This window comes from Pygocentrus nattereri, chromosome 8 (assembly GCF_015220715.1).
Source record: "Pygocentrus nattereri isolate fPygNat1 chromosome 8, fPygNat1.pri, whole genome shotgun sequence".
Classification (NCBI taxonomy): Eukaryota; Metazoa; Chordata; class Actinopteri; order Characiformes; family Serrasalmidae; genus Pygocentrus; species Pygocentrus nattereri.
Window position 1 is genome coordinate 15851148 of NC_051218.1, and position 24615 is coordinate 15875762.

A 24615-nucleotide genomic window follows, 5' to 3' on the forward strand; every position below is an offset into this window, starting at 1 on the left:
TTTAGCACAATTAGCTATTAATAATTCTGTAAGGACATTTTGTTGCAGCAGCTTTCAAATGGAGCACATGTGCACTTTACTGCATCATTATTTACATTGTGAAATTGCAAAATAATAAACCGGCTGATTTGTCATTGTGTTAATGCAAAACTCTGATGAGGCTGCAGCGGGCACACAAACTAAAGTAAGACTGGAAAACCGTATACTGGCCTGATGAATACTGATTTCTGCCAAGGCACACAGATGGTCGGATCAGAATTTGGCAACAACACCAAATGCTACGTATCCAACGTGTTGTGTAATCCATACCACAAAGAATCAATGTTTTGTTGTTCTGAGAGCAGAATAGTATAGCGTTCCTAATGTATACACACACACACACGCGCACACACACTCACCTACATATAGATCCACCACCAGAGGGCAGACCTTCCCAACATCCCCAGACTTTTGTGCAATGTTAAAATTATGTTGCTGTTCAATCTAGCATTGCTTTTGTTTAGGGTCCTCTCTTGCATTGGTTATAAATCTCATGTAAATTTTACTTTAAAGAAAAGAGCTTTCTTTTAAAGTCAAGCTCTCAAAAGGTCTCTGCCTTCCACAACCCCCATATATCACTGAATGAAATGCTAAGCTAGTTCAGAAACGCTCACTGGTAAAGCATTTTACTGAAAAATTTGTGGTTTTGATTCATGCTGACTTTAAGGACATCAATAAAGTGCATTATGTACAAGCAAATAAACAGAACCAAATAATGATATAAAAATTGTACATTTTTTAAACACAATAAAGATTTATTCTAAAGTATATTACAAAGCATAATACACAAATACAAAGTTGAAAGAACTTTCCTTTGAAACAGACATTAAGTACAGAAATGAAGGATCATTTTTAAATTCTCGCCAGTTTTTCAGATTAAGTCCTGCTATCTTTTCTGAAAGGATTTGCTGATATCCCATCCAATTCTGCTGAAAGCCCATTTGCTCTATTAATTTATTTGAGCGGAAAGGGAGAGGGATCATCAGCTATGACTCATCTTCATTGAGCAGCATGTTGGGGACTCCTTTGGAGATGGGGAATTCTCTGCCAGATTCTGGACACTGTAGCGACCCTTCAATTACCTCTACCTACGATCAAGTAAGAACAGAAACATTATCAGTGTTTATAAATTTCTTGTACAGTTGAATACCACTGCTGACTCAGTACTGTATGTACAGTCTTTGCACACATCAGTCACATTTTCATGTGTAAAAATCTGTCAAATGTGATACAACCACATCAGTTATTTGTGATAAAACGCAACAAATAATACATAAATGCACCTACAGACCATTACATACGGATGCTGAGTGCAACTGCACGTACCTCCAGCAGAACTCTGTGTACTTTGTGCAGAAAGTCTTCATCATTTTCATAGTTTGATACGAGTGTATCAGGCAAGTCTTGCCGATGTCCTACCTACAGAAACAGAGTCAGCACACAGTCTGTAGAATGATCTAAAACAATGATGCTGACTTGAGAGGAGCACTGGGCCTCATTCACCAATCGTTTTTTTCCAGGATTCAGAAGTTCACCCATGTTTTCTTATTTGGGATTTGTTCTTAGGTAAGAAAAGAATCTACAAACACTAAAGAGCACAAAGGTTTGAACGATTCTGCGCTCTAAGAACATCAACAATCTGACATAGACTTTTTCTCGAGGACTTTTCTCAAGAACAAATTTAAGGAAAAAACATAGGAAGATGTTGAAGAATGAGGCCCATTGTGCCTAAAATGGAAGTGCAGTCCATCTCACCCCTTCTGCTGCCTGAATTAAAGCACTCCACTCAAGCTTTGGGATCATTCGGCTCACAAACTGGGGGTTGAACTCCACTTCGTTTACTTTGACCTCAGTTGCCTTTAAAATGGACAGAAGTACAACAAATGAACAGCCCTTTGAGTCTTTAAAGGGGAACTGCACTCATTAAAAAAAGAAAGTAATCCAGTGGTCTGATGTAACCTCTGCCTTTGTAGAGGAACATCACACACACACATACATATATATATATATATATATATATATATATATATATATATATATATATATATATAAATAATAGAGAAATTAAATAAATACCAGTGCCTGAGACATTGTTATAATTTACATTTTAAATAAAGTTTGGCCTTAAAAATCATTTCTGGAAACACATTAATGGCGGAGTGTTACAATAATAACAAATCCTCCATGTCAAACGCGACGTAGTGTAAAGTTGGCTACGGAGCCTCTCGACCACCGGGGCAACATCATATCCAGAGCCGAGTAACGTTACTGTGCAGAACTGCAGCTGGGCAGTGAGACCTTTTTCACGGCAGGAGGGGCTGTTATTTACATACAAGGTTTAACAAGACAAATCCAAAACTCCTATCTACAGTTTTTCGCTGTAAACACCACTGTTACGCAGCAGACGGCGGCCGCTTTCGAGGGACTGGGTGACGGTTAAGTTCCTGACGTTACTCGGCTTTCTGGCTCCTTCATTCATTTACCTTTATCAGCAGTGGGTATCCTTTAGTCACACCTTTAACGTGCGATGTCAACATATTATGCGTTAGTAGCTTCATCTCTGTAGTAGCTGGAACGGTATATTTGAGGGGAGAATAAATAAGAACTAAGGTTCCCTCGTTAGCTTTCTTCGGCTACTCACGTGTACTTCTCCTTCTGTGTTCAAACAGCCGCTACGACCAGAATTCTGGATCATATCGCCACCATCAGGACATTCATTAAAATGTCTTCTCTGTCAACAAGCGGGCAAATAGAAATATCACTTGAGTAGAGGTACAAGTATTCTGTTTATAGTCCTAATTGAACAAAGTACTTGCTTGTGAATGTGCTGAGGTATTGAAATGGAAAGTCTTATTGTTTTTGATGATTAAGGAGATCTGCGTAACAATAACAAGCAAGTACTTTTGCATTTTGTACTCAAGTAGAAATATAAACAAAATAATTTTACTCAAGTAATACTCTACCAAGAGCACTTATACTCTAGCACAGAAGCGCTTAGATACAACAAATACACTATAGGCACAAAAGTAGAGTGGCAGGCCATTTCATGCAACACGTAATAAGTTCAGATCAGAACCTCTTTCAAATGTACATGTTTTATTATTTTTGTAGTAATTTGTTTACACATTGTCTTTGTATTATACAGGTCATTCTTACAGCTTATGATATAGTAGTAATTACAGAAAAAAAACATACTGAGAGCTATGAGCCACATAGCCAACAGATCACCCCAACAAAACAACGGTCAGCCCACAAACATGCACATCCTCAGTCAGACACTCATAGGACACCATGTACACACACACACACACACACACACACACACACACACACACCCACACCTCACTTCCTTTAAACTGTATAATGCATTTAACAAAAGTGTACAATTTTAGTCATAACCCCTTTTCCAACTTTTCGGTGGCTGAAAGCCATTCCCAGTACAAAGACTACATCACAATGAATATGATGATCATCGTGTTAATTATAATTAGCAAAAGAAAAAAAAAAACAAACACTTTTTTTAATTCAGGAAGGCAACCAACAAGACAAAGTCAAGCATGTCTGAATTCAGGAAAGTGGACATATATATAAAGGCTTTTCAGCGAAAATAACAATGGGTACTGATTAGGAAATTAGCATGAAAGTGCTACAGAACCATGTATACTGGCATTAGGAGGAGAAGGATCAAACTTACGTTCAAACCAAATGTTCATCTTCACGTTGAACAGAATTATGGCACAATAACACCAGGGTTATAGTTTAAAATAGTTCAAGATCATTAAACAGGTTGTGGAAGATTCACATTCCCATCGTTTAAAAAAAAATTATTACAGCAAGGCCACCTTTATGCAGTAATCCATGTTTTGCTGACAATTTTTTTTCCTCATATCCCAGATGTGGGCCAGACAAACAATGTCACATTTGTTATAGCTGACAAAAAGAAACAAACAATTTAAACAATTAAAGAAAGACAGGAAAACATTCTAGATGCCCTACGTGTAATTCCAAGAGGAAACAAAAAAATAGTAGCAGATCATTTGGTAAATGGTAAACAGTGTTCAAGATTGATATGATTGCATACTTTCTGATAATATGACATGGCAGCGAATTGCACTTGGCTACCTACAGAGAGCTTTACTTGTACCAAAGTGCACAATGAAAATGCTTGCATTGCATGAATGTGAAAATGTGCAACTAACATCTGGAAGCCACTTAAAACATCTCAGATTTTGCTGAGCGGCAAATTTTTTTTCTTCTTTTTCATCACTGAATTAATACTCACACAAATACTCACATTTTCACTTGCACACTCGCACTTTCACTCTTCCATTTACACTAGGAAAAAAAAGTTATTAAGCAACTCTCTCAGTCATTCTTGGCCATCTTCTGTGCGCCATTTTAAGAAGTCTTCTTTTCGCGCATCTGGTTTGATTTGGTTCCGCATGCCTCCAAGCAGGTTAGAGGTAGCCTCAGAGGCCACTATTAAGGGACGCACCACAGTGGGTGGAATCTGACGCAGAACCCCACCGACTGCCCCAGGAAGACCTTTCTGTTCGTGTCCTCTTGAAGCCACGTCACACAGGGTCTGAGCAGTGTCAATCACTCCCTATGAAATAAAAGAACATGGCTCTATCAGGTAGGGTTAAACTTGGTAATGTTATGCTTTAGTAAATTTGTACATGAATGCAAGGTCATTAAAACAGTAATTTTCAAACTGTGGGGAAGGAGGTAAAGGAGGACACAGAAAATTTCAGAACTTTGCTCTTTTTATTTTGCCAGTTATTAAATCTACTTAGATCTAAACAGGATTCCATTCCTTAAAGATGGTAGATGTTGTTAAACATTATTCAAATTTAATATACAAGCCAATCACAGTTCAAAGACCAGGGGGTGAGACATGGAGAGAAGTGAGTATAAGAGTGTGGACAACAGTGGGGATTGTGGGGCTTAGGTTAGTCAGGTTGGTAGGTGCAGTGGCACTTAATATCCACAAAGGTGCCTTAGACAAAAAGTTTTTTATTCTATTAACCTACTTTTGTCTTTACAGTTTGGATTTCAGACTTAACTTCTATCATATTGATATCAATGCAAAAGAAGAGGGAAAGAATGTATTTATATACATAAACTGTATGTGTGTCACTTTCTTTTACAATTTACATCTAATGAGCACTGAAAATATGATATAAATATGAACGATACCTCTCTGACAGTGTCATAGGCCTTGGCCACACCTTCTCTGAGGTCAGCTGGTTGGGGGGTCCGTCTGGGGCGAGAAGTGGGGCGTCCTTCTGTGATGTAACGTGTCAAGGGTGGAGTTGGTGATAGGATGTCATACACTGTTTCTGCTGTGGCCTGCAAAACAAATATGCAAATGTGAAACACTTCCACATTTTTTTTTCACTTGTATATACAAAATATTTCCAAAAGTATTCGCTCGTCTGCCTTAACACTCATATGAAATTAAGTGAGATCCCATTCTTAATCCATAGGGTTTAATATGCCATCTGTCCACCCTTTGCAGCTATAACAGCTTCAACTCTTCTGGGAAGGCTTTCCACAAGAGTTAAGAGTGTGTTTATGGGGATTTTTGACCATTCTTCCAGAAACACATTTGTGAGGTCAGACACTGATATTGGACAAGAATGCCTGGCTCACAGTCGCCACTCTAATTCATCCCAAATGTGTTCCATCAGGTTGAGGTCAGAACTCAGTGAAGGCCAGTCAAGTTCGACACCAAACTCACTCATCCATGTCTTTATGGACCTTGCTTTGTGCACTGGTGCGCAGTCATGTTGGAACAGGAAGAGGCCGTCCCCAAACTGTTCCCACAAAGTTGGGAGCATGAAATTGTCCAAAATCTCTTGGTCAGCTGAAGCATTAAGAGTTCCTTTTTACTGGAACTAAGGGGCTGAGCCCAACTCCTGAAAAACAACCGCATACCATAATCCCCCCTCCACCAACACTTGGCACAATGCAGTCATGGCAAGCACCAAAGCCAGACTCATCCATCAGATTGCCAGATGGAGAAGTGTGTTCATCACTTCAGAGAACATGTCTCCACTGCTCTAGAGTCCAGTGGTGGCACTTTATGCCACTGCATTCGATGTTTTGCATTATGCTTGGTGATGTAAGGCTGCTCGGCCTTGGAAACTCATTCCATGAAGCTCTCTACACACTGTTCTTGAGCTTATCTGAAGGCCACATGAAGCTTGAAGGTCTGTAGCGTTTGACTGTTGGTGACCTCTGCACACTATGCACCTCAGCATCCGCGGACTCTGCACTGTCATTTTACGTGGACTACCACTTCGTGGCTGAGTTTGTCGTTCCCAAATGCTTCCCCTTTGTTATAACACTACTGACAGTTGACTGTGGAATATTTAGTAGTGAGGAAATTTCATGACTGGCATCCTATCACGGTATTCAATGAGCTCCTGAGAGCAACCCACTCGTTCATAAATGTCTGTAGAAGCAGTCTGCATGCCTAGGTGCTTGGTTTTATACACCTGTGGCCATGGAAGTGATTGGAACACCTGAATTCAATGATTTGGATGGGTGAGTAAATACTTTTGGAAATATAATGCATGTTATCATAGAACCACAGTCTGTTTTACAGATTTATTGCATAACAAAATGAGCATAAAATTAAATTAGATCAGTAAAATTCTACAGATGAAGTAATCAAATGAATAAAAAAAATGATTCCACTTACTGTTTTGAATACAATTAATATATTTAGTCAACATTTATTATTAAAAAAATGGTAAATAATTGTCATTTTAGTTATAGGTACTTAACCGAAAAGATAAAAGATCTCGAGGCAGAAAACAAGACTGTTGAAGGCTAAACACAAAAAAAAGCAAAGAACAAAATGAACAGTTGTGTGCGAATACCTGTATGGCCTGCACCAGTCTGTTGCTAAGCTCTAGAGCAGCAGAGGCTGTTGAAGTGCCGAAGGAGGCTGCCCCCCTCTGTAAGCCACGGATAATGCGCCCATCTCTTCTGTACTGCTCAATAGGCATCCAGAACAGGTCCCGCACTCCATGGACTACAGTCAGAAACAAAAAGCCAGCAGAACTTAAGCAAATATCCAAACAAAATCAGAATTTTCTAGATTCATTCCATTTGTTAAACACTGTAATTAAATATATATATAGCATAAATATATATATTAAATAATATAATATAAATAATAAAATAATATAAATATTAAATATATTAAATATATATATATATATATATATATATATATATATATATATATATATATAGTGAAAAGTGACTTTTGCTAGGGAACCCCAATCGGCAATCAAGTCAAGTCAAAGTTTATTTATATAAAGCTTTTTACAACAGGGGTTGTCACAAAGCAGCTTTACAGTAGAAAAAAATAAAAATAAAAAATATCTATACCAAAACTAGAGTTAAACTGTTTCTGGGCAATGAGCTCAGAATGAGAAAAGTTACAGAAATATATGCCTGATTTTGATCATGAATTAAGCTGCATCATAATGCATACTCACAGAGCTGAACTACAGAGTGCATTGGACCTACACCTCCCAGAATGCCCGGTAATTGATTCTTCCTGATGTCAGTCAGCCACTCATTCACAGCATACTGAATGACTTTATCAACACCCAGCAATCTAACAGAAGAAGACAAATGTGAATGTGACTTATTGCAATATAAATCAGACAGGTCTTGGCATATTATTATGAAAAACGAAAGGAAAAGTGAGAAGTACTAGGTATAATGGAGAGAAATGTCCTATAGGAAAGCGGACAGAGATGGTGGATGTGAATGAGAGGGAGCTATTCACCCGTGTCTACAGCACAGCCTCTTCAGTTTCAGCTCTGAGCAGTTCAGTTGGGCCAGGCCGATCAGAATCCCTGCAAACGTTCCCTATAAAACAATACAACATCAGTGGGTAAACACAAGGCAGTGTGCAAACCATCAGCAATTGACCACTGTTTCAGTCATGTACTCCATTATATTGTAATTTGCAGCATGTGGTACTATCTTTGGATAGTATAACTGTGACTTTTGGCCTGCACTGTAACAGATATGCTTCAATATGCTTCTGAGGCACAGGAAAGAAGTATTACTAAGCAAAGTGAGACATCCATGTCCTTTCTTATGAATACAAACAAATCAATGCTTTCAACAAAACAACATTCACTTTTGCATTAAACATACAGTATTAAGATTTCTTTAACCCCAAAATAGTATCATTTAGCATATCCCCCAAACCCTTACCTGTTCAATGGCCACATGCTTCCCATGGTAGTCAAGCCAGATTGGAACTTCTGAGGTGAAACGGAATTCTCTGGAAACACAAAAAAAGAAAAGGCGTGTAGACCTTGATGCAAATATTACAAATCAGATTTGTAAATATTACTGTAAATCCTGTTTACCGGAAATAGATTGGCTGGTCAGAAGACGAGGAAGAGCCAGCAGAAGAAGAGCTCTGCTCACTATAGGTTGTCTCCACAGAGGCAGTGAGGTCAGGGCCTAAACCAGAGACAGATTCTGCCTCCTCTGACTGCTTTTGTGTAGTGTCTGCCTTCACTATAAAATAAAGAAGGGAAGATGTGTAAGAATATCCCAAACATATAAGCATCAATCCCCTTCTAAATGCTGGCTCAGACATCTAGGCTTACCCTCAGTTGCTGGGTCAACAGGCAGATAGGGGTTAACTCCAGCTGCCAAGTTACTGAAGAAGTCCTTCAGGAAGAAAAGTGCATCCTGGGGAATAAGAAAAAAATAACAGTAGACAGTCGCAATGCTTACCCACTACACTGGGCAGAAGTTTCAAGGTTTGGCTACCTTAACACTGAGGTAGTGATATTGGTGTGCGAATATGAACATTTTAAAGTGTGGCAATACATAGTTTCAAGAATCTCTACCACAGAACAGCTGGGTCTCAGGCTATTCCATCCTGGATATAAATATCACCAGTCTATCAAATCTATGCTACCAGAAACCAGTATCCAGTGAAGAAATTTTGCTTCACTCATGCTGCTTACCTGGTCTATGTTGAGTCGGAGGGGCAACAAGCTAACTCTCAGGCAACATTCTGGTCCTCCCAGGCCAGCCTCAGGAAGTACTTGCAGAGCCTTCACCGTCAACTACAGCACACATACAGAACTACGTTAAACACCCATACTGTAGAAACGAAAAAATACTATTAATATATGCCCTCTGCTGGCTACTGCTTGCGCATAGGTTAAATTCTTTGACTCTGACTGTCCAGATGTTGGTGCAAATTCCATAATGCATATATTATTCATACCTCCTTCTATATCCTCAACTCACAACTATGTCTAATTAAGCTTTCTACACTCTTTGAAGTGGGATAAAAGGCATTATGCACTCCACACCAGTACAGAGCATGTGCTTGTCTTCTTTGCTCACCATGTTGGAGTGGGCTCTGCGAGGCATGCTCTCGCTGGTGTACAAATAGAGGAACTTGTTGATCTGGGAGGAGGCCAGTCTGTCGCGCACCTCCAGCTCCTGCACAATGAACACCTGCCGGGAGAGAGGCTGTTCTCCCACACCTGCCCCTTCTACGTCCTGCCCTGGGACAGCAGGTGGTGCCACAACCAGGTATGATTCGTGTTGGAAACTGACCTGGAATGACAAGTAGGAGTTTCAGACTACATAAAACAAAATGCTGAAACATTTGCTACTGTTGTAAATATTACTAGTATGTCATCTTTGGACCACTATCATATTCAACCTTAGTCAGCTGTATCTCCATGAGCAGTGAGTGCTGTCTGCCACTGCCTCCCACCCAACGCCATGAGTTCTGTGGCCTGGAGGAGCCAGCTGAGCGGGAAGGAGAACTACGGGCTCCTGTAGGAGCTGAACGGCCTCTGTAGAATGTACAGAGGATTTATCAGCGGCATCACAGAAAGGGGTATACACATCAAAGATTTTTTGCTGTAGTCCTGGAGACCTCCAGGAGAGTATTCTACAGGCCCACCATACCGGATTTAACTCATTAGCTAATAATTGAGCCTCTCATCAGCTAAATCTTTGAGTCAGAGGAAAACTCAAAACTGGCAAGAAAAAGGGCACAGACCTAGAGCAGGAAATACTGCCATAATAATCCTCACTTCTTTTTTTAAGTCTCAGGTCATGACCTTTTTTTAAACAAACAAACCAGCAATATCACTGTGGAATTGTATGTGGAAATTTGCACATGCACATTCTAGCCAGTTATATAAACTTCCTTACCTGTGGCTGTGCTGTGTGTGAGCAGATGTGGGTTTGCCCCCAAAATCTCTGCCTCCGTAGAGGTGCCAGACGATGGAAACCTCTCTGAGCACTACTCTGCTCTGGGGCACAGGGAAACGGGAGGGGGCCCGCAACAGGTCAGAACTTCCCCGAGGACGAGAGAAGTAGCCATCACGCACCTTTATAGGGCCTTGACACAACACTGTCACCACTGGCTCTCCGTCTCTGGGCTGTGAAGGAGAGAGAGAAAGAAAGAGTGTAACAGAAAAAAAAACAGGAAAATGCTAATGATTTAAAAAAAACAAACAAAAAAAAAAAAAACCCAACACTTACTGGAATGCCCATGCCTGGAGCCTCCAAGATACAGAAGTCATCATTGTCAGTGGAGCCTTCAGAACCCTCCTCTGACATCATATCTGCATGAGCCTCAGTGGCTGTGACCACTAGCCGATCAAGCTCTGACACGTCCCCTTCTAGCATGGCAGAGCGAGGCTTGGGGGCCTCTCCTGGGAACAAGTACACTGACACGGGGGAACCTCGCTTTACTGAGGAAGGAGAACCTGCCAATCAAACACAAGGGGTCTAGAAAATCAGTGAAGAGTAAGAGATCATGCTTAGCATTCAACAGAACAGTAGTTCATTTGCTCAGTGTGGTGTGCCTACACCTACTCATTGTCTGAGGAAAAACTCTGCAATAGTATGGTATCCTAACAATTTGACTATTATTAGTATTATTTATTAGACTACCATGATTTGGTTGGTAAAATAATAATAATTAATAATACTCGGCTACTGACAAACTCACTGATTTGGTCACAAAAGATGACAATCAAAATCTCACCAGTGTCTTGATCCTCTTCACGCATCGTTCTTTCTGTGTCAATCAAGGCATCAGTAAGATCACATTGGTTAATCTCTGCAGTCTCTGCTGGCGGGCAGGGTGGTAAAGGTGCAGCAGCTTCTGAGGGCTGTAGAAAACCAACATCTTCACATAAGATTCCTGACCCTCAATTAACCTGTCAAACACCAAGTGCTAATGGGTTTTAAACTTTAGTTTAAAATAAATAAATGAAAAAACATGGGGGAAGATTCTTACTGGAAGTTTCTGTCCAGCGATTTCAGTAGGGGAGGCATGCCGTGGGGGTGGGTGAAGGTCACCCTGGGAAACCAGGTACTGTAGCATGTTCACCAGAGCAGCACAGGAGTCCGCACACGTGCGCACATGAACCACATTATTTGAGCAGCGGAGCTCAAACAAAGGCTGTGTCTGAATATGGGAAAGTTATGTCAAACAACTTTGAACACTACACTGAAACATAAATGTAACACCTGGGCATGAAAAAAAGCATCATTAGGCTCACCAATCTGCCAGTGTCATTGCCTTTCCATGTAGTAATGGCCAGCTCCAAAAGGTCAATGTCTAATACACAAACATAGTCTGGAGAAATGGAAAAAAAATATCAGTAACAGAACAATTATCATTCACTGAGACGTATACAACATACAAGCACAGTACCTCGTCTCAAATCCACTGTTTCACTCTCACATTTATCAGTGAGGTACAACGCAGAGTCATCCAGGATGAACCTAAGAAGGGTTTCAAAATCATCAGGGTACACCAATAGAACATATCTTAGCATGACCATTCTCCATCAAAACATGTTCAGTACCTGAGGTGGAAAGTGGCAGTATCCACAATAATATTACTGGACAAAGAAAAGGATTCTGCTGTAAACAACACACGCAATGGAAGATACAGGGGCCTGAAAACAGAGGACATAATAAAAGATCATAAATATGGATATCCTTGCACACTATTACAGTTAACTTAAATTGCTTCATCATTTCTACATAAGTAGGTCACTCATGGTCATATTATGGAGACCAGTAATGACTTTTTACCTGTAGTCAACTGCACAAGTTGCCAGGTGTGTATGTAAGACTGTGATGATGGCAGGAGGGGTGTATCCTAAAATATCATCATCGATGACATCCAGAAAATCAACCAACTGTAGACAGAAGAAACAGCCAGAGGATGTCAAAAATCAATCACTGGAAATAAACCAAAAACTCCTGCTGATGTCTAAGCATTCCTTATATTTCATTTAATTAGAGATACCTGCTCATGCCAACTGTGATTGGTCAATGCCATGTGATGTTGTAAAGTAGCACCTTGGAGCCGAAGGGCAACCAGGAATTCCTGAAGAAAAAAAAATGTGTTGAACAAAATCAAATTTTAATATATATATTACATTTATAGATAAAATGGATTGAAAAAACATAGAAACCTTGACATTGCGTTGGAGATCTAGTGTGATTTTGATGGCAGTCGACAGCATCTGACCACCCATCTCTCTGCCACCTACGCTGCTGACCCCCACTTCTGTGGGATAAATCGTAGGGTCCAGATTGTTTGGGGGACTGAACCTGGGCATTTCCAATCGCACAGGAATAGGGGAATCCTGTACCTCCGCTACAGAAAGAAACAGAGAAATTTTATTTTCAAAAGAGACTTGGATTATACGTTATTACAGATAACAGACATGTAAAATGTGAATGATAAAATGTTATCCACGCAACACATAAGATACCTAAGCTATCGTCAGAACATTTTTCAGAAACAACAGTACTTTTAACATCTTACCTTTATGATACAGCTCTACTTTTTTGCTCTCTATCGTCAAGAAATTCAGATTAGGATTATTCTGATGTTGTGTAACACTGAAAATCTTTCCACCTTCAAAGTCTAGCAACATTTCCCCATGGCACTGTTCCACTCTTCGTCCTGCCTCATTCTTTGAGAGCAGAAAAAAAAAAAAGAGACAAGCCCATCATTTCACTTTTAATTTAATGCCAGCATTTGCATCTATGTTCATTTTCTCACCTTGTTGTCCACCATGGTCTGGATGCGGCCCTTGTGAATCAGTACAGTTAAACAGAGTAGACTGAGGGCATGGTTAAGTTCAGACTCTAGTTGCCTCTTTTTCCCTGGATCACTGGCTGAAGAGAACTGAGGCTCCTCCTCTTCTGAGTCAGATTCTACTATAAACAACGAACTCCATGAATTCAACATTTAAAAAACACAGTCAAGTGCCATCAGGTTTTAAATATAGACTGACCAAGTCTAAAAGCAGATTTGCAGAGCTGAAACTCATCATCCTCAGATCTGTGCTGCTGTGAGGGGCTGTGAAAGCTTTTTGGGGGGGAGGGTGGTGAAAGAGGGGGCTCCCACATCAACAAATCATTATTGATCCTGAAGAGTGAAGACACAGAAAAAGGTGAAATCACGGAAAAAAATAAAAACATGGGAAAGAGCTTAAAACAGAAAAAGGAGTCACTGTCACACTGGCACTAATAACACTGACGGATTAAAAACAACTAAGGATACACCTGCAGAAGGTTAAGATATCGTGCTGATAGACTGAAGGTCAGAGATTGAAATAATAAAATCAAGTTACACTTTTTTTTTTTAAAACACAGAAAAGAAAATGAAACATTGAGCAGGATTAGCTTACCTATTGTATATACTCTGGAAGGCCTCTTTGCTGGGAAAGAGAATGTAGGCAACAGGCAGTGTGATATCCACCACATACTGACACTGAGCTACACACTGAGATTGGAATTCCTTCATCTCTTCTGGATCTGCTGGGATCACCATCTAGCAGAGTCAAAATAAGAAAGACAGGGAGTGACAAAGCTGTGAGGAAAGAGCGACAGATGGGAATTCGAAGCAGATGTGAAAAAGATATGTGTAAGAATAACATGAAAAGATCAGAAGGACTAAAAGTTGAAGGCAAGAGACTGAATACAAAAGCAAGAATAGTGAGAAAAAAGAAAGCTATCTACCTCCTCTGTCTCAAACATGGTGCGGTTGGAGGAGAATGGGGAGCTGTTCTTCTCTCTCAGCTCACAGGGATTTTCCATAGACACAGAGCCAAGCCCAGAATCTCTGTTCAGCCCCACACCTACAACTCCTCTACTGTCTGTACCTGCTTCTCCACTCACACGTACAACAATCCTAGAGAGAGAGAGAGAGAGAGAGAGAGAGAGAGAGAGAGAGAGAGAGAGAGAGAGAGAGAGAGAGAGAGAGAGAGAGAGAGAGAGAGAGAGAGAGAGAGAGAGAGAGAGAGAGAGAGAATTAGAACTCAGAATTATTCGTGTTAATATCTATTGTGAAATAGATTTAAATTTTGTGTATATACAGTCCACACACAAACACACCTAGGTGTGCCATCTGGGTTCTGCCAGTCTGTGCTTTTTTGGACACGGATACAAGGGAAAGAGCCTCCCTCCCAGCCCTCATAAACTCCTAAGAAAAAGGAGACAGAAAAGAAATAAACAAAAAATATGAACAAAGGATACTCTTTATCTTTGCAGGTCCATGCAAACAATATATGTTATACACTACATTGGCAAAAGTATTCGCTTGTCTGCCTTCACACACATATGAAGTTGAGTGACATCCCATCCTTTTTTAACATGATTTCGGCCCACCCTTTGCAGCTATAACAGCTTCAGTTGAGTGTGTTTATGGGAATTTTTGACCATTCTTCCAAAAGCACATTTGTGAGGTCAGACACTGATATTGGATGAGAAGGCCCGGCTCACAGTCTCCACTCAAATTCCTACCAAAGGTGTTCTATCGGGTTGAGGTCAGGACTCTGTGCAGGTCAGTCAAGTTCTTCCACACTCATCCATGTCTTTGTGCACTGGTGCACTGTCATGTTGGAACAGGAAGGGGCGTCCCAAAACTTATCACAAAGTTGGGAGCATGACACCTGACACAATGCAGTCAGACAAGTACCATTCTCCTGGCAACTGCCAAACCCAGACTCGTCCATCAGATTGCCGGATGGAGAAGCATGATTTGTCGCTGCAGAGAACATGTCTACACTCTAGAGTCCAGTGGTGGGGCTTTACAACATGGCAATCAACGTTTTGCATTGCACTTGGTGGTGTAAGGCTTGGATGCAGCTGCTCGGCCACGGAAACCCATTCCATGAAGCTCTCTACGCACTGTTCTTGAGCTAATCTGAAGGCCACATGAAGTTTGGAGGTCTGTAGCAATTGACTCTGCAGAAAGTTGGCGACCTCCACTGACCACACTGTCATTTTACGTGGCCTACCACTTTGTGGCGGAGTTGCTGTTGCTCCCAATCGCTTCCATGTTGTTACAATACCACTGACAGTTGACTGTGGAATATTTAGTAGCGAGGAAATTTCAAGACTGGACTTGTCTTGACAGGTGGCATCCTATCACGTTACCACGCTGGAAATCACTGAGCTCCTGAGAGCGACCCATTTTTTGACAAATGTTTGCAGAAGCAGTCTGTATGCATAGGTGCTTGGTGTGGCCAAGGACGTGATTGGAACACCTGAATTCAATGATTTGGATGGATGAGCGAATACTTTTGGCAATATAGTGTATTTCTGTTCAAATGTAAACCACAATATGAACAGCCACACATATCCAAATAATTTCAGCATAAAACATTTAAAGCTATACTGTCAGACTATTTTTAAATTAAAAGAAGTAGTGTTGCTGAGTGAGAAAAAAACTAAACAAACAAACAAAAAAAAACTCGAAAATATGGTGTCCATGTACTACTGCAAGTTACCCTATAATGCCTGTGAAAGGTGCTGCATCAAATTTTGTGGCAGGTTTTCATACCACATTATCTTTACATTCTCTTCTCTTTATGTTCTCTTTGAATACTCTTTCAATGCACATGGAAACATCTGATTTATCCACTTGAGAAAGGGGTTCCAAGTACAAACAACAATACAAAATTACATGTTTTCACCAATGAGGTCCCCAAAGCAGTTTAGCTTTCAATATACATTTATGTGGTTTTCCAACAAAAAAAAAAAAAAAAAAACTTAGCTAAGAAAAATAGCTAAAAATGATTGAGTTTGCCTCTCTCACCATGCATGTCACTGAAAGTGGCCTCGAACAACTGTATGAGCTTGGCACTGGGAGTGGAAGGTGTCTCTTGGATGTCTGGGCCCTGCTGAGACTTCATCTCCAAGTTGGACATCTCCAGGCTCAGGATTTCCTTACGCACTGCTCGCTTGCTAATGGGTCTTCTCTGGTCTAAGGGTCGAAGGTCAGGGATGGGGAATCGGAGCCTCAGCATGGCGTGGGGAGAGAGAAGAGTAAGACAGGAGTGCACCTCTAGTGACTGAGTCTGTGGAGAGATAGAGGGAGGACAGATAAAGGAGAAAAGATGGAGATATAATAGCTGAAAAGTACAGAGATCATTTATAAACACAACAAGGACTAGCAAGTATATAGTTCTAAAAGCATATCACAGTCATACCAAAACCTCCTAACTTTTGTTGATTTTTTTTTTTGGGTACCATTTGAAAATGCCAGCTTCCCTTCAAAAGGTGTTAAGATATGATAAACATACCAATAGGAAAGGTAATAAATTGCTTAGGATAACATCACATCGTCACATTCCATTCCATTCCATTAAAAGTGTGGAATGTTGGCATATTGAAGATCAAAGGTTTTGTTCTGACAGCAACAATGTGTAACTTAATCAGTGTGTTAGCATATACCAGGACCTGCATATGTGCTGGTTTTGATGGTTGGCTGGGACAGTGGCTTAAGGCCTGTATGATGCTGTCCAGTCTGCCCAGTGTGTCCAGGTCTACCTCAGTGGTGAGCTCACCCAGCTCTATACGCACAGAGCTGTCCCTGCGCACCACACGCTGCTTCAGTCCACTCTGCAGATCAGTAGGAAAACACTCAATAACCATGTTTAAACCAAAACAAATGTGAAACAAGATTCAAGTAACTTCTATTGAGTGATGGGGAAACTTTTACTAGAGTTATATGATGCACGATTAACTTAACATATGGGAAGAATTTAAAGTGTAATCACTGTGTATATTAACTGAGTTGGAGCACCTTGCGCTGGTGTTTTTCTGTTAGACTGTAGTGTAGCTGTGCACAGGGTCTGGCAGTGGCTCCCACAGTAAAGAGACCAGCAGTCTGGAACTGCAACAGCTGAAGAGACACACATGCAAACACAAAAACAGTGTCACGTGGCAGAAAGTTTTCCAGCAATAGTTCAAGCTTATTAATTAATAACCTACATGGCATCTAAGGTAAAAGAAAAAAGAAAAGTTCTAGAGATGAACTAACATCTAAAACAGATCAACAAATAAGTGTACAAAATTAAAGGGATCATATTTATCATAATAATGAATATGAAATGAATAGAAGAAAAAGAGGTGGCAAAAGCTGCTTTATGGCTCCTGGTAAAGGTGAAAATACGTCTATGAAGACTTGCATACAAGTCGAACAGATAATTAAAATGTCTAGTTGTATATCAACTGGACTTCTAAAGGCTGCTGCTGATACAGTACCTCAATGTACTGGGGGTTGCCTGGCTCCCACAAACACTCCAGCAGTTCCAGCCTGCTGAAGGAGAGGTCAGACATCACAGAACGGGCGTGCCGCCCAGAGCTACGCATCTCACATGCCACCTGTACTGCTGCCCCTGTCAGCCTGAAGACCAAAGCACAGTGTCAAACCTGAAGTAAAACTGTGCTGAAAAATACTGCATGTTCTAATATGGAACGTACATCTTATTCTGACCTGGTAAATAACATATAAATAAAGACAGGACTTGTATTGTTTATCTCATTCTTAAGCTAGTTTAAAATGAATCTGGATAGCAACACAGCTGTGTGCCAGATATGAGCTGTGAGAGTCTCTGCATGTATAAACACCCTGGTTCACAATGTACAGCAGACAGAACATTCCTTCAGAGCTGCCTCAAGGATTTGAAAAATGATGTTGAGAACTTACATTCATTGAGAGAGGAATATGTTTGTGTGTGAGAGGGAGGGAGAAAGAAAGTACCTGAGGTGAGAATGAGGGCAAGCTTTAGCAAAGTTTCCTCTCAAGTTCTGAAAATTTCTCTCGCTGAACATGCTGTCTTTGAAGAAGGCCAGCTCGTGAAAAAACACCCGTGACACCTCAGCCAATGAAGACTGGCCATAAGGACCCAGGGGTGGTTCTTGCTCCAGTAGAGTCAGAGTGACTCCTCCCAGGGAAAGACGGAACAAGGAGTCAGGCTTCATGGATTCTGCCTGGCCACCATGGGATGAGCGCCCTATTATAACACATTGAAAGAACAGAGGTTGTCAGAAATTCCATATAAATTAGTACTAGGTGCATGAAACTAAACGAGTGTATGTGTGTTGTTAAGCAAGGACGGGAACGTACGTGGAGGCCTGCTACATTGAGGCAAGTTGGATAAGGTACCTGGTACAGGATAACGTCTGGGGCAGTTGAGCATGCCCTGATTAAAAAAGAACAATAAGAAACTAAAGATCATAATCACAGCACAAATAAATACACACCGCAGAAATATGAAGGAATACAATGAAACAGACAGACAGTGATATTCAGTAATATGACCAAAATATAACAATACTTTTTTTAAAGTATTTTAAGTAGAAATTAAGTACACATTTTAAGTAGAAAGCACAAACAAAGACCATCAAATTACTGGCAAAAATAAACAAGTTAAAAACAAAATGGGACTTTTTTTTAATCAACTTGCAATTTTATTTATGTAGTTACTACACATTGGTTGGTTAAAGCTCTCTATAATTAGTTTAAACCTTGGGCCTTTTAATGATAGATGCAGCTATTCAGTGTTCTACATGAATTGATTATATCCATTATATACTAATTTGTCACCATAATGATAATATTACGTTATATAATAATATAATCTATTGCTCTCCCTAACAGACACACACACAGAGCTGACCTGTGGAGACAGAGGGTGTGTTTGAGCCAGGCTGCTTTGGCTGTGTATTGAAGACTCCATGTCACTGTCAGACAGCTCACTTCCAGAGCGTGCTGACATCACACTGCTCGTCATACATCCAGGCCCCATAGAATAAAACATTTCTGAGACAGAAAACACATGTAGGCCAGCCATAAATTAAGTTGTTAGGGAAAAAAGATATACCTTTTACGACTAAAGACTTAAAACATACATAGTAACCTCACCTCCATTCTCCAGGCCAGTGACATAAGTATCTGCATCCAGCTCCAAATCTCTCTCTGCCATATCTGTACTGAGTTGTTTACTGAGGTCCTCCTCTATCAACCTCAGATCATCTGAACCCAGAGGCCTACTATGACCACCAATGCCTGCACCACCTCTAGTATTACTGCTACCTTCTGAGAGAGAGAGAGAGAGAGAGAGAGAGAGAGAGGGTGCAAGAAAGCAAGTGAGGAAGAGAATACAAATAATAACGGGAGGGCAAATAATACAGTTAATAAATACAGATGCATTGAAATTTCAGCCGCCAAAACATTCACCAGAAAGAAAACAAAGAAATAAACAGGACTACAATGAAGTTTCTAAAACTTAGCAAATAAGTTGAAAATAAGAAGTAATTTAAAAAAATGTGTAATGAGCCATTTATAATGACTGTTCATCCTGAGTATGACAAGAGTGTATGATGAGGGTACAATGCTCAAGATGTTCTCCATTACAGGTTTTGCATCTTGCTCATTTCACAGAAAACAACAAAACAACAGAAGCAGTACAAACACAATCTGTGGCCACAGGTTTTGAAATGACAAAACACTTCACAAATGACAGTGCCAAAAGAACAAAGTATAGCTTTATAACAACAACAACAACAATAATAATAACAATAACAACAACAATAATAATGATAATAATAATAATAATAATAATGATGATAATAATAATAATAATAATAATAATAATAATACATTTTCACCTTTGGGGTATTTGTGTCTTGAATTTTGTTTTTGGCTTCGGCCAGGAAGTTTTGATTCAGTGCACTATTAATAATGGTGAGTGTTTAGAGCTCTGAAAGGCATGTTACCTGTCTCAATGCAAAGGGCAGTCAGAAGGTCAGTCAAGTGAATAATCTGACTTGGGGACAGCAACAGGTGCAGACAGCCCACCTTTCCATCGAGTTCCAACTAAAAGAGTTGAAGATTAAATTCATGTCTGAGCTTAAGTAAAACACAGCTTTTGCAAGCAATTGCAAACCATTGCATCATAATGCAAAACATTTGTGAGGGAATGCAATGTCATGAACTAATTTTTTTATTTGATTTATTTATTTTTTACCACAGCCACTTAGAGGCTCCATACACACACACAAAACACAAAGCAGCACATTTTCATATTTTCTACTCAGTAAAGACTACACACACAGGTTCATGATGTCACACATGCATAAGTCAGACCACAAACCTTGGGCCCTGGTAACATGTCATTCTGTTTGATTTTGACAGTAGTCTCCATGAAGCCAGAGCAACTTCCAATAAGCAGAGGCTCAGGAGGCAGCCGTAATGGCTGAGGAACAGAGTTTTTCTCTTCCTCATCATCATAATCATCATCATCATCAACATCATCTTCACTACCTCGGGTGTTTTCAGGAACAAGAAGTCCCTAGATAATGAGACAATTACAAGAACTTGCACAATTATACCAGATAACAATGTTAAAATGTTTGCATTCTAAAGTGATCTATTGAGAAAATACAACTATGCTAACATGATGAGAATGGCAGATAATTTCAGTTACTTACATTTTCCTGTATTACCCTGAACTAAGCATTAGAGCTTTGATGTTATGTGAGGGTTCATGTGCAAGCTGTTGGCACCAACTGTTTAACCTTCCATTGTCAAACACAGATTCACTTTCACTTTGTACTTTGTTAACCTTGTATACCAACAGGCTGCTAAATCCTTAAGTCATAAATGGTTCTCACCTGTGGTTCTCCGAGAGTCTCATAGAGCAGCTTTACAGAGTTTAGTTGGAGGATCTTGTGCAAGAAGGCTGGGGGCTGGTGGATATCTACAGGCACTGTCTGATTCGAGTCTCTCACAGCCTCGTCACAGTAATCCAGCCTGCAATATGAGCCACAACCGCCAAGAGCAGAATACAATAATGCACAAAGTACATTAGTTAAAGCCAGCTATTTTGTTTTTGTGATCTTTTTCTGTTCTGTTGACCAAGCAGCTCATTGTCACAATAACCCAAAATCAGAGGAGATCAAAAACAATCCCACTTCCTTCCCCATCTCCTTCTTAGGTGCATACATTTCTAGAAGTCTATTAAATAAATAAGATTAATGAGATGAAAAATGGAGGGGAATACACACATTATATATTTATTACATCATATCGTTTGTTCTAATCTTTCCATTACATCAAAACAACATCTGTCTCAGTGTCTCAAGAGAAGATATTTAGCCTTGTTACTTCTAGCTGTGGTCAACTGCATCATGTGGTTGAAATAGCCAATGTCATACACTTAGATTATGTGGGGGAAGCCACCTCTGCCTTTTTTTTTTTTGCCAATGTTAACCAGCAAGCCATATCCTCCTTTTTTCCCCATTAGGTTTAAACTGGAGTCATCATTAAGCAATAATACAGCTGGATTCAGAGGAATTTCTTGCCCCAACTTGGCAGACATAATGGTAGCATTTTATCCAGACGTCATGTACACAAAGTAAGGATTTACTAACTGACAGCAATCTTCAGAAGCCATTTACAGTGTATGTTTGTTTTGGGGCATTTTTACACTGGTCTTGTCTACAGTAAGTAAAACAAATGCTCAAGGGGGTTCAGGCAAGGTGACTGAGCCAGTCAAGAACAATCCAGTTTCTAGACCTGAAACATTTCTTAGTTGTTTCACTAGTATGCATAGGTCATTGTAATATTAATAAGTGAAGCATCATCTAGTGATGCTTGAGGTATGTGGCTGGATCAAATGGTTCTTTACAACACAGAATTCATTCGCATCCCACTTACTGCAGCTACATCATCAATACTTAAGCCACTTTCACTGGCAGCCATGCTTGAGACTTGGCTAGTTTAGGCAACTATGTGATGTAAATTTGTATTTTGAGGATACTGTAGATGCTATTTGGAATTTACACATCTCAAGAATAACAATAACAATGTGAAAGCAGTTGCAAGTAAATGACAAGAGTGAGATTAGAGATGCCTGAACATTCAGGCAATGATTACCACTGCTTAAATCAACTATACCAGCATTTCAATTTCTCAAATTTTCAGTTGAGATGGTAATGTTTATTTTTAATTAACCAGGAAGGAACTCTATAGACAAAGCATAACATTAATCTAACAAAAACACAGGACATATGTACAATGAATGTTTAAATTATATGAATTATTTCCAAACTTATATGTGAATTCTGGAATCATTTAAAAGGAAATTATGTTAAAAAGACTTAATTTTCATAGAAATTTGGCTTACACTGACACTGCATTACCAAAAACTCTCACCAGTTATGTATTATGTATAACAACAAGACTGTTATTAATCATGGCTAACCATAACAAATTATGTATTTTTTATGTTTTGACTTGTTTTATTATTTTATTATTGTTATATTATTTGTTTCTCCACCTGAAAATAATTGCATGTGCTCAGTGGCTGTTGACCTGTTAATTGACAAAAATTTGTTAAAAAATTAGTGGTTGGACAGATCTAACCTACATACCAGACAGATGATGGATGTGTGGCTATTGGAAGATAAATTGAAATTAAGGAAGAGGAGACAGTTTTTGATACTTGACAGTGTTGAAATTCTTACCGTGTTATTCGCATCTCTAAGGCAACCCCAGTCTCAGAATCAAAGGGTTGATGTTCAATTCTCACTATAGTGTCCAAGAAAGTGACTTTTATCCGCCTGAGAACTGCACAGTTCAGAAAGAAGGCACATCATTAGACTGTGCAATGGCCAAACTGAGAACTGACAGGCAAACGTACCACAATACAATTTTACAGTTACCATATGTCACGTCTGGCCAAAAGGACTCCAGTTGCTGATACGCACCTGTTTCAATGGTCTGTGCAAACATTTCTAGCCCCTCCAGAGGAGCAGGTGGATCTTCAGATGCCTCAGGTGGGTCCTTCAGACACTCCTGGGCCAGCTGCATGCTGGAGGTCATACATGACGACCAGCCCTGGGAGTCCCAGCTCCTGCCTACAATAATACATTGCATGTCATATGATGTTTACACTACATATTACAGTACAGAGTGTAACCACGATCAATAACTGGTCACAGGGTTTAGTAGTTACGTGCAATCCACTCACTGGTTCTGTACTTGGGTCTGCATGTTATCTGTAGCCCAGTGACTTCAAGTGTGCAGTGGTCAGTCACAAGCGCTGCCCATGGTATTGTTACTGCTATACTCTGCACAAAACCTTCAACTATCTCCAGGGGGGCCCCTAGCGACTCCAGCAGCTCGTTCACCGCCTGCGAGAAGACGGATAAGAGAGATAATGAACGACAACAGCTCACAGAGGTATAAAGTAAGAGGCTATTCAAAAGTTTTTTGTTTGAGGACTACTTTAAAACATTTCCAAACGCACTAATTTACTAATATCCCATGTAATGAGAACATCCGAAAGCTGACAATGTCTTGGCCACTGGGGACATCGATGTCCAGGCCCAACTCCAGTTAATGAGCAGGGATATCTAAACAGCTACCACAGAAAAACATCGTTTCTCTTTTAGACGCTCCAAGATTTTGCACACTGACACATTTGTTCTCAGCTTTCCCAGAAATTGCGAAACACTTCTAAGACGCGTCTCATGGTTACCTTAGAGGAGACTGGCCTGCACAACGTGGTGAACAAAGTAGCCAGGTTAACTTACCCACACGTCGAGGTTGATTTCTTTAATGACTCCACTGCCATTGTACAAATCCAAACTCAGCTGTTCCAAGCTCAAACGCTCCTCCAAGAAGTGACCGAGGTAATGCTGTAAAAGGTACCGACAGGCCCGCTTCTTTATTGAGCCCGACCAGGGGAAGAACCACCGAGACATAGGTCCAGAGAGAGGGGGGTGAGGGAGTGAAGAGGTGGTGGAGGAAAACGAGTGAGACAACAATCCTCCGGCAACTGCATAACAATAAAAACGAAGTGTTTGCTGGCTGAAGGAGGGACAAGCAGAGGATAGACAGGGGTGGCTAGCTAGCTAGGACACTGGCTAGCGAACTTCCTTTTTTTCTTTGACACAAAAACGCCAAAATTATTCGAGTCAAGATAAATATTTGTCCCGTGTAGTTTCTTATTTCCTTTAACTATGTCGCTCTGTAAAATACGCTGTCCTTCTAACACAATTTATCTCGACTCTGAGCGACAGGTCCTCTTTCGTTTCTCCTTGTTTATTGTTTTCATAGTCAGACTCGAACAGTGGAACGACGTCATTGCGTCACCACAGACGCACGGTCTGCAGGTCACAGGAGTTTGGAGAAGCCATTTTGAGAAGGTCACATATGTT

The 24615-nt window shown here is 40.2% G+C and overlaps 2 protein-coding genes across 5 annotated transcripts; both read right to left on the reverse strand.

Annotated features, from left to right (window-relative positions):
- Positions 1-769: 769 nt before the first annotated feature.
- On the reverse strand, positions 770-2757 carry trmt112 (tRNA methyltransferase subunit 11-2). 2 transcript variants are annotated; one of them, XM_017689439.1, is made up of 4 exons: positions 2681-2757; positions 1795-1896; positions 1366-1458; positions 770-1127 (listed from the first exon to the last, which is right to left on the reverse strand). In XM_017689439.1, exons 1-4 carry the CDS (start codon positions 2732-2734, stop codon positions 1026-1028), a joined length of 351 nt encoding a protein of 116 aa, XP_017544928.1. In that variant the 5' UTR covers positions 2735-2757; the 3' UTR covers positions 770-1025. The 2 variants fall into 2 exon arrangements, with proteins under 2 accessions (XP_017544928.1, XP_017544921.1); XM_017689432.1 differs by having other exon boundaries at positions 2523-2704.
- Positions 2758-3116: 359 nt separating this feature from the next.
- atg2a (autophagy related 2A) lies at positions 3117-24522 on the reverse strand. 3 transcript variants are annotated; one of them, XM_037540573.1, is made up of 42 exons: positions 23989-24522; positions 23424-23586; positions 23161-23310; positions 22918-23020; positions 21064-21202; positions 20544-20741; positions 20167-20266; positions 19313-19483; positions 19068-19210; positions 18515-18590; positions 18149-18401; positions 17650-17791; positions 17189-17287; positions 16843-17004; positions 16199-16460; positions 14494-14581; positions 14119-14290; positions 13788-13930; positions 13392-13525; positions 13157-13314; positions 12917-13067; positions 12561-12745; positions 12392-12472; positions 12175-12281; positions 11943-12035; positions 11789-11859; positions 11634-11710; positions 11369-11539; positions 11114-11240; positions 10606-10832; positions 10273-10502; positions 9773-9908; positions 9448-9663; positions 9060-9161; positions 8694-8778; positions 8448-8601; positions 8290-8359; positions 7853-7935; positions 7557-7678; positions 6930-7084; positions 5239-5391; positions 3117-4645 (listed from the first exon to the last, which is right to left on the reverse strand). In XM_037540573.1, exons 1-42 carry the CDS (start codon positions 24157-24159, stop codon positions 4409-4411), a joined length of 6060 nt encoding a protein of 2019 aa, XP_037396470.1. In that variant the 5' UTR covers positions 24160-24522; the 3' UTR covers positions 3117-4408. The 3 variants fall into 3 exon arrangements, with proteins under 3 accessions (XP_037396470.1, XP_037396469.1, XP_037396468.1); XM_037540572.1 differs by having other exon boundaries at positions 13157-13311; positions 19313-19486; XM_037540571.1 differs by having other exon boundaries at positions 19313-19486.
- Positions 24523-24615: the final 93 nt, after the last annotated feature.

Bases quoted from the DNA above. Each gene is read 5' to 3' on its own strand.
- trmt112 (XM_017689432.1), bottom strand. From the start codon at position 2,597: ATGAAGCTACTAACGCATAATATGTTGACATCGCACGTTAAAGGTGTG. The intron at 1,897-2,522 runs GTAAATGAATGA...TCCATTTTAAAG, and splicing joins GATACCCACTGCTGATAAAG to GCAACTGAGGTCAAAGTAAA. The intron at 1,128-1,365 runs GTACGTGCAGTT...ACTTGATCGTAG, and splicing joins TACACAGAGTTCTGCTGGAG to GTAGAGGTAATTGAAGGGTC.
- atg2a (XM_037540571.1), bottom strand. From the start codon at position 24,159: ATGTCTCGGTGGTTCTTCCCCTGGTCGGGCTCAATAAAGAAGCGGGCC. The intron at 19,487-20,166 runs GTAACATGCCTT...TCTCTCTCTCAG, and splicing joins TGCCCTTTGCATTGAGACAG to AAGGTAGCAGTAATACTAGA. The intron at 18,591-19,067 runs GTCAGCTCTGTG...TTTTTTAATCAG, and splicing joins CACACCCTCTGTCTCCACAG to GGCATGCTCAACTGCCCCAG.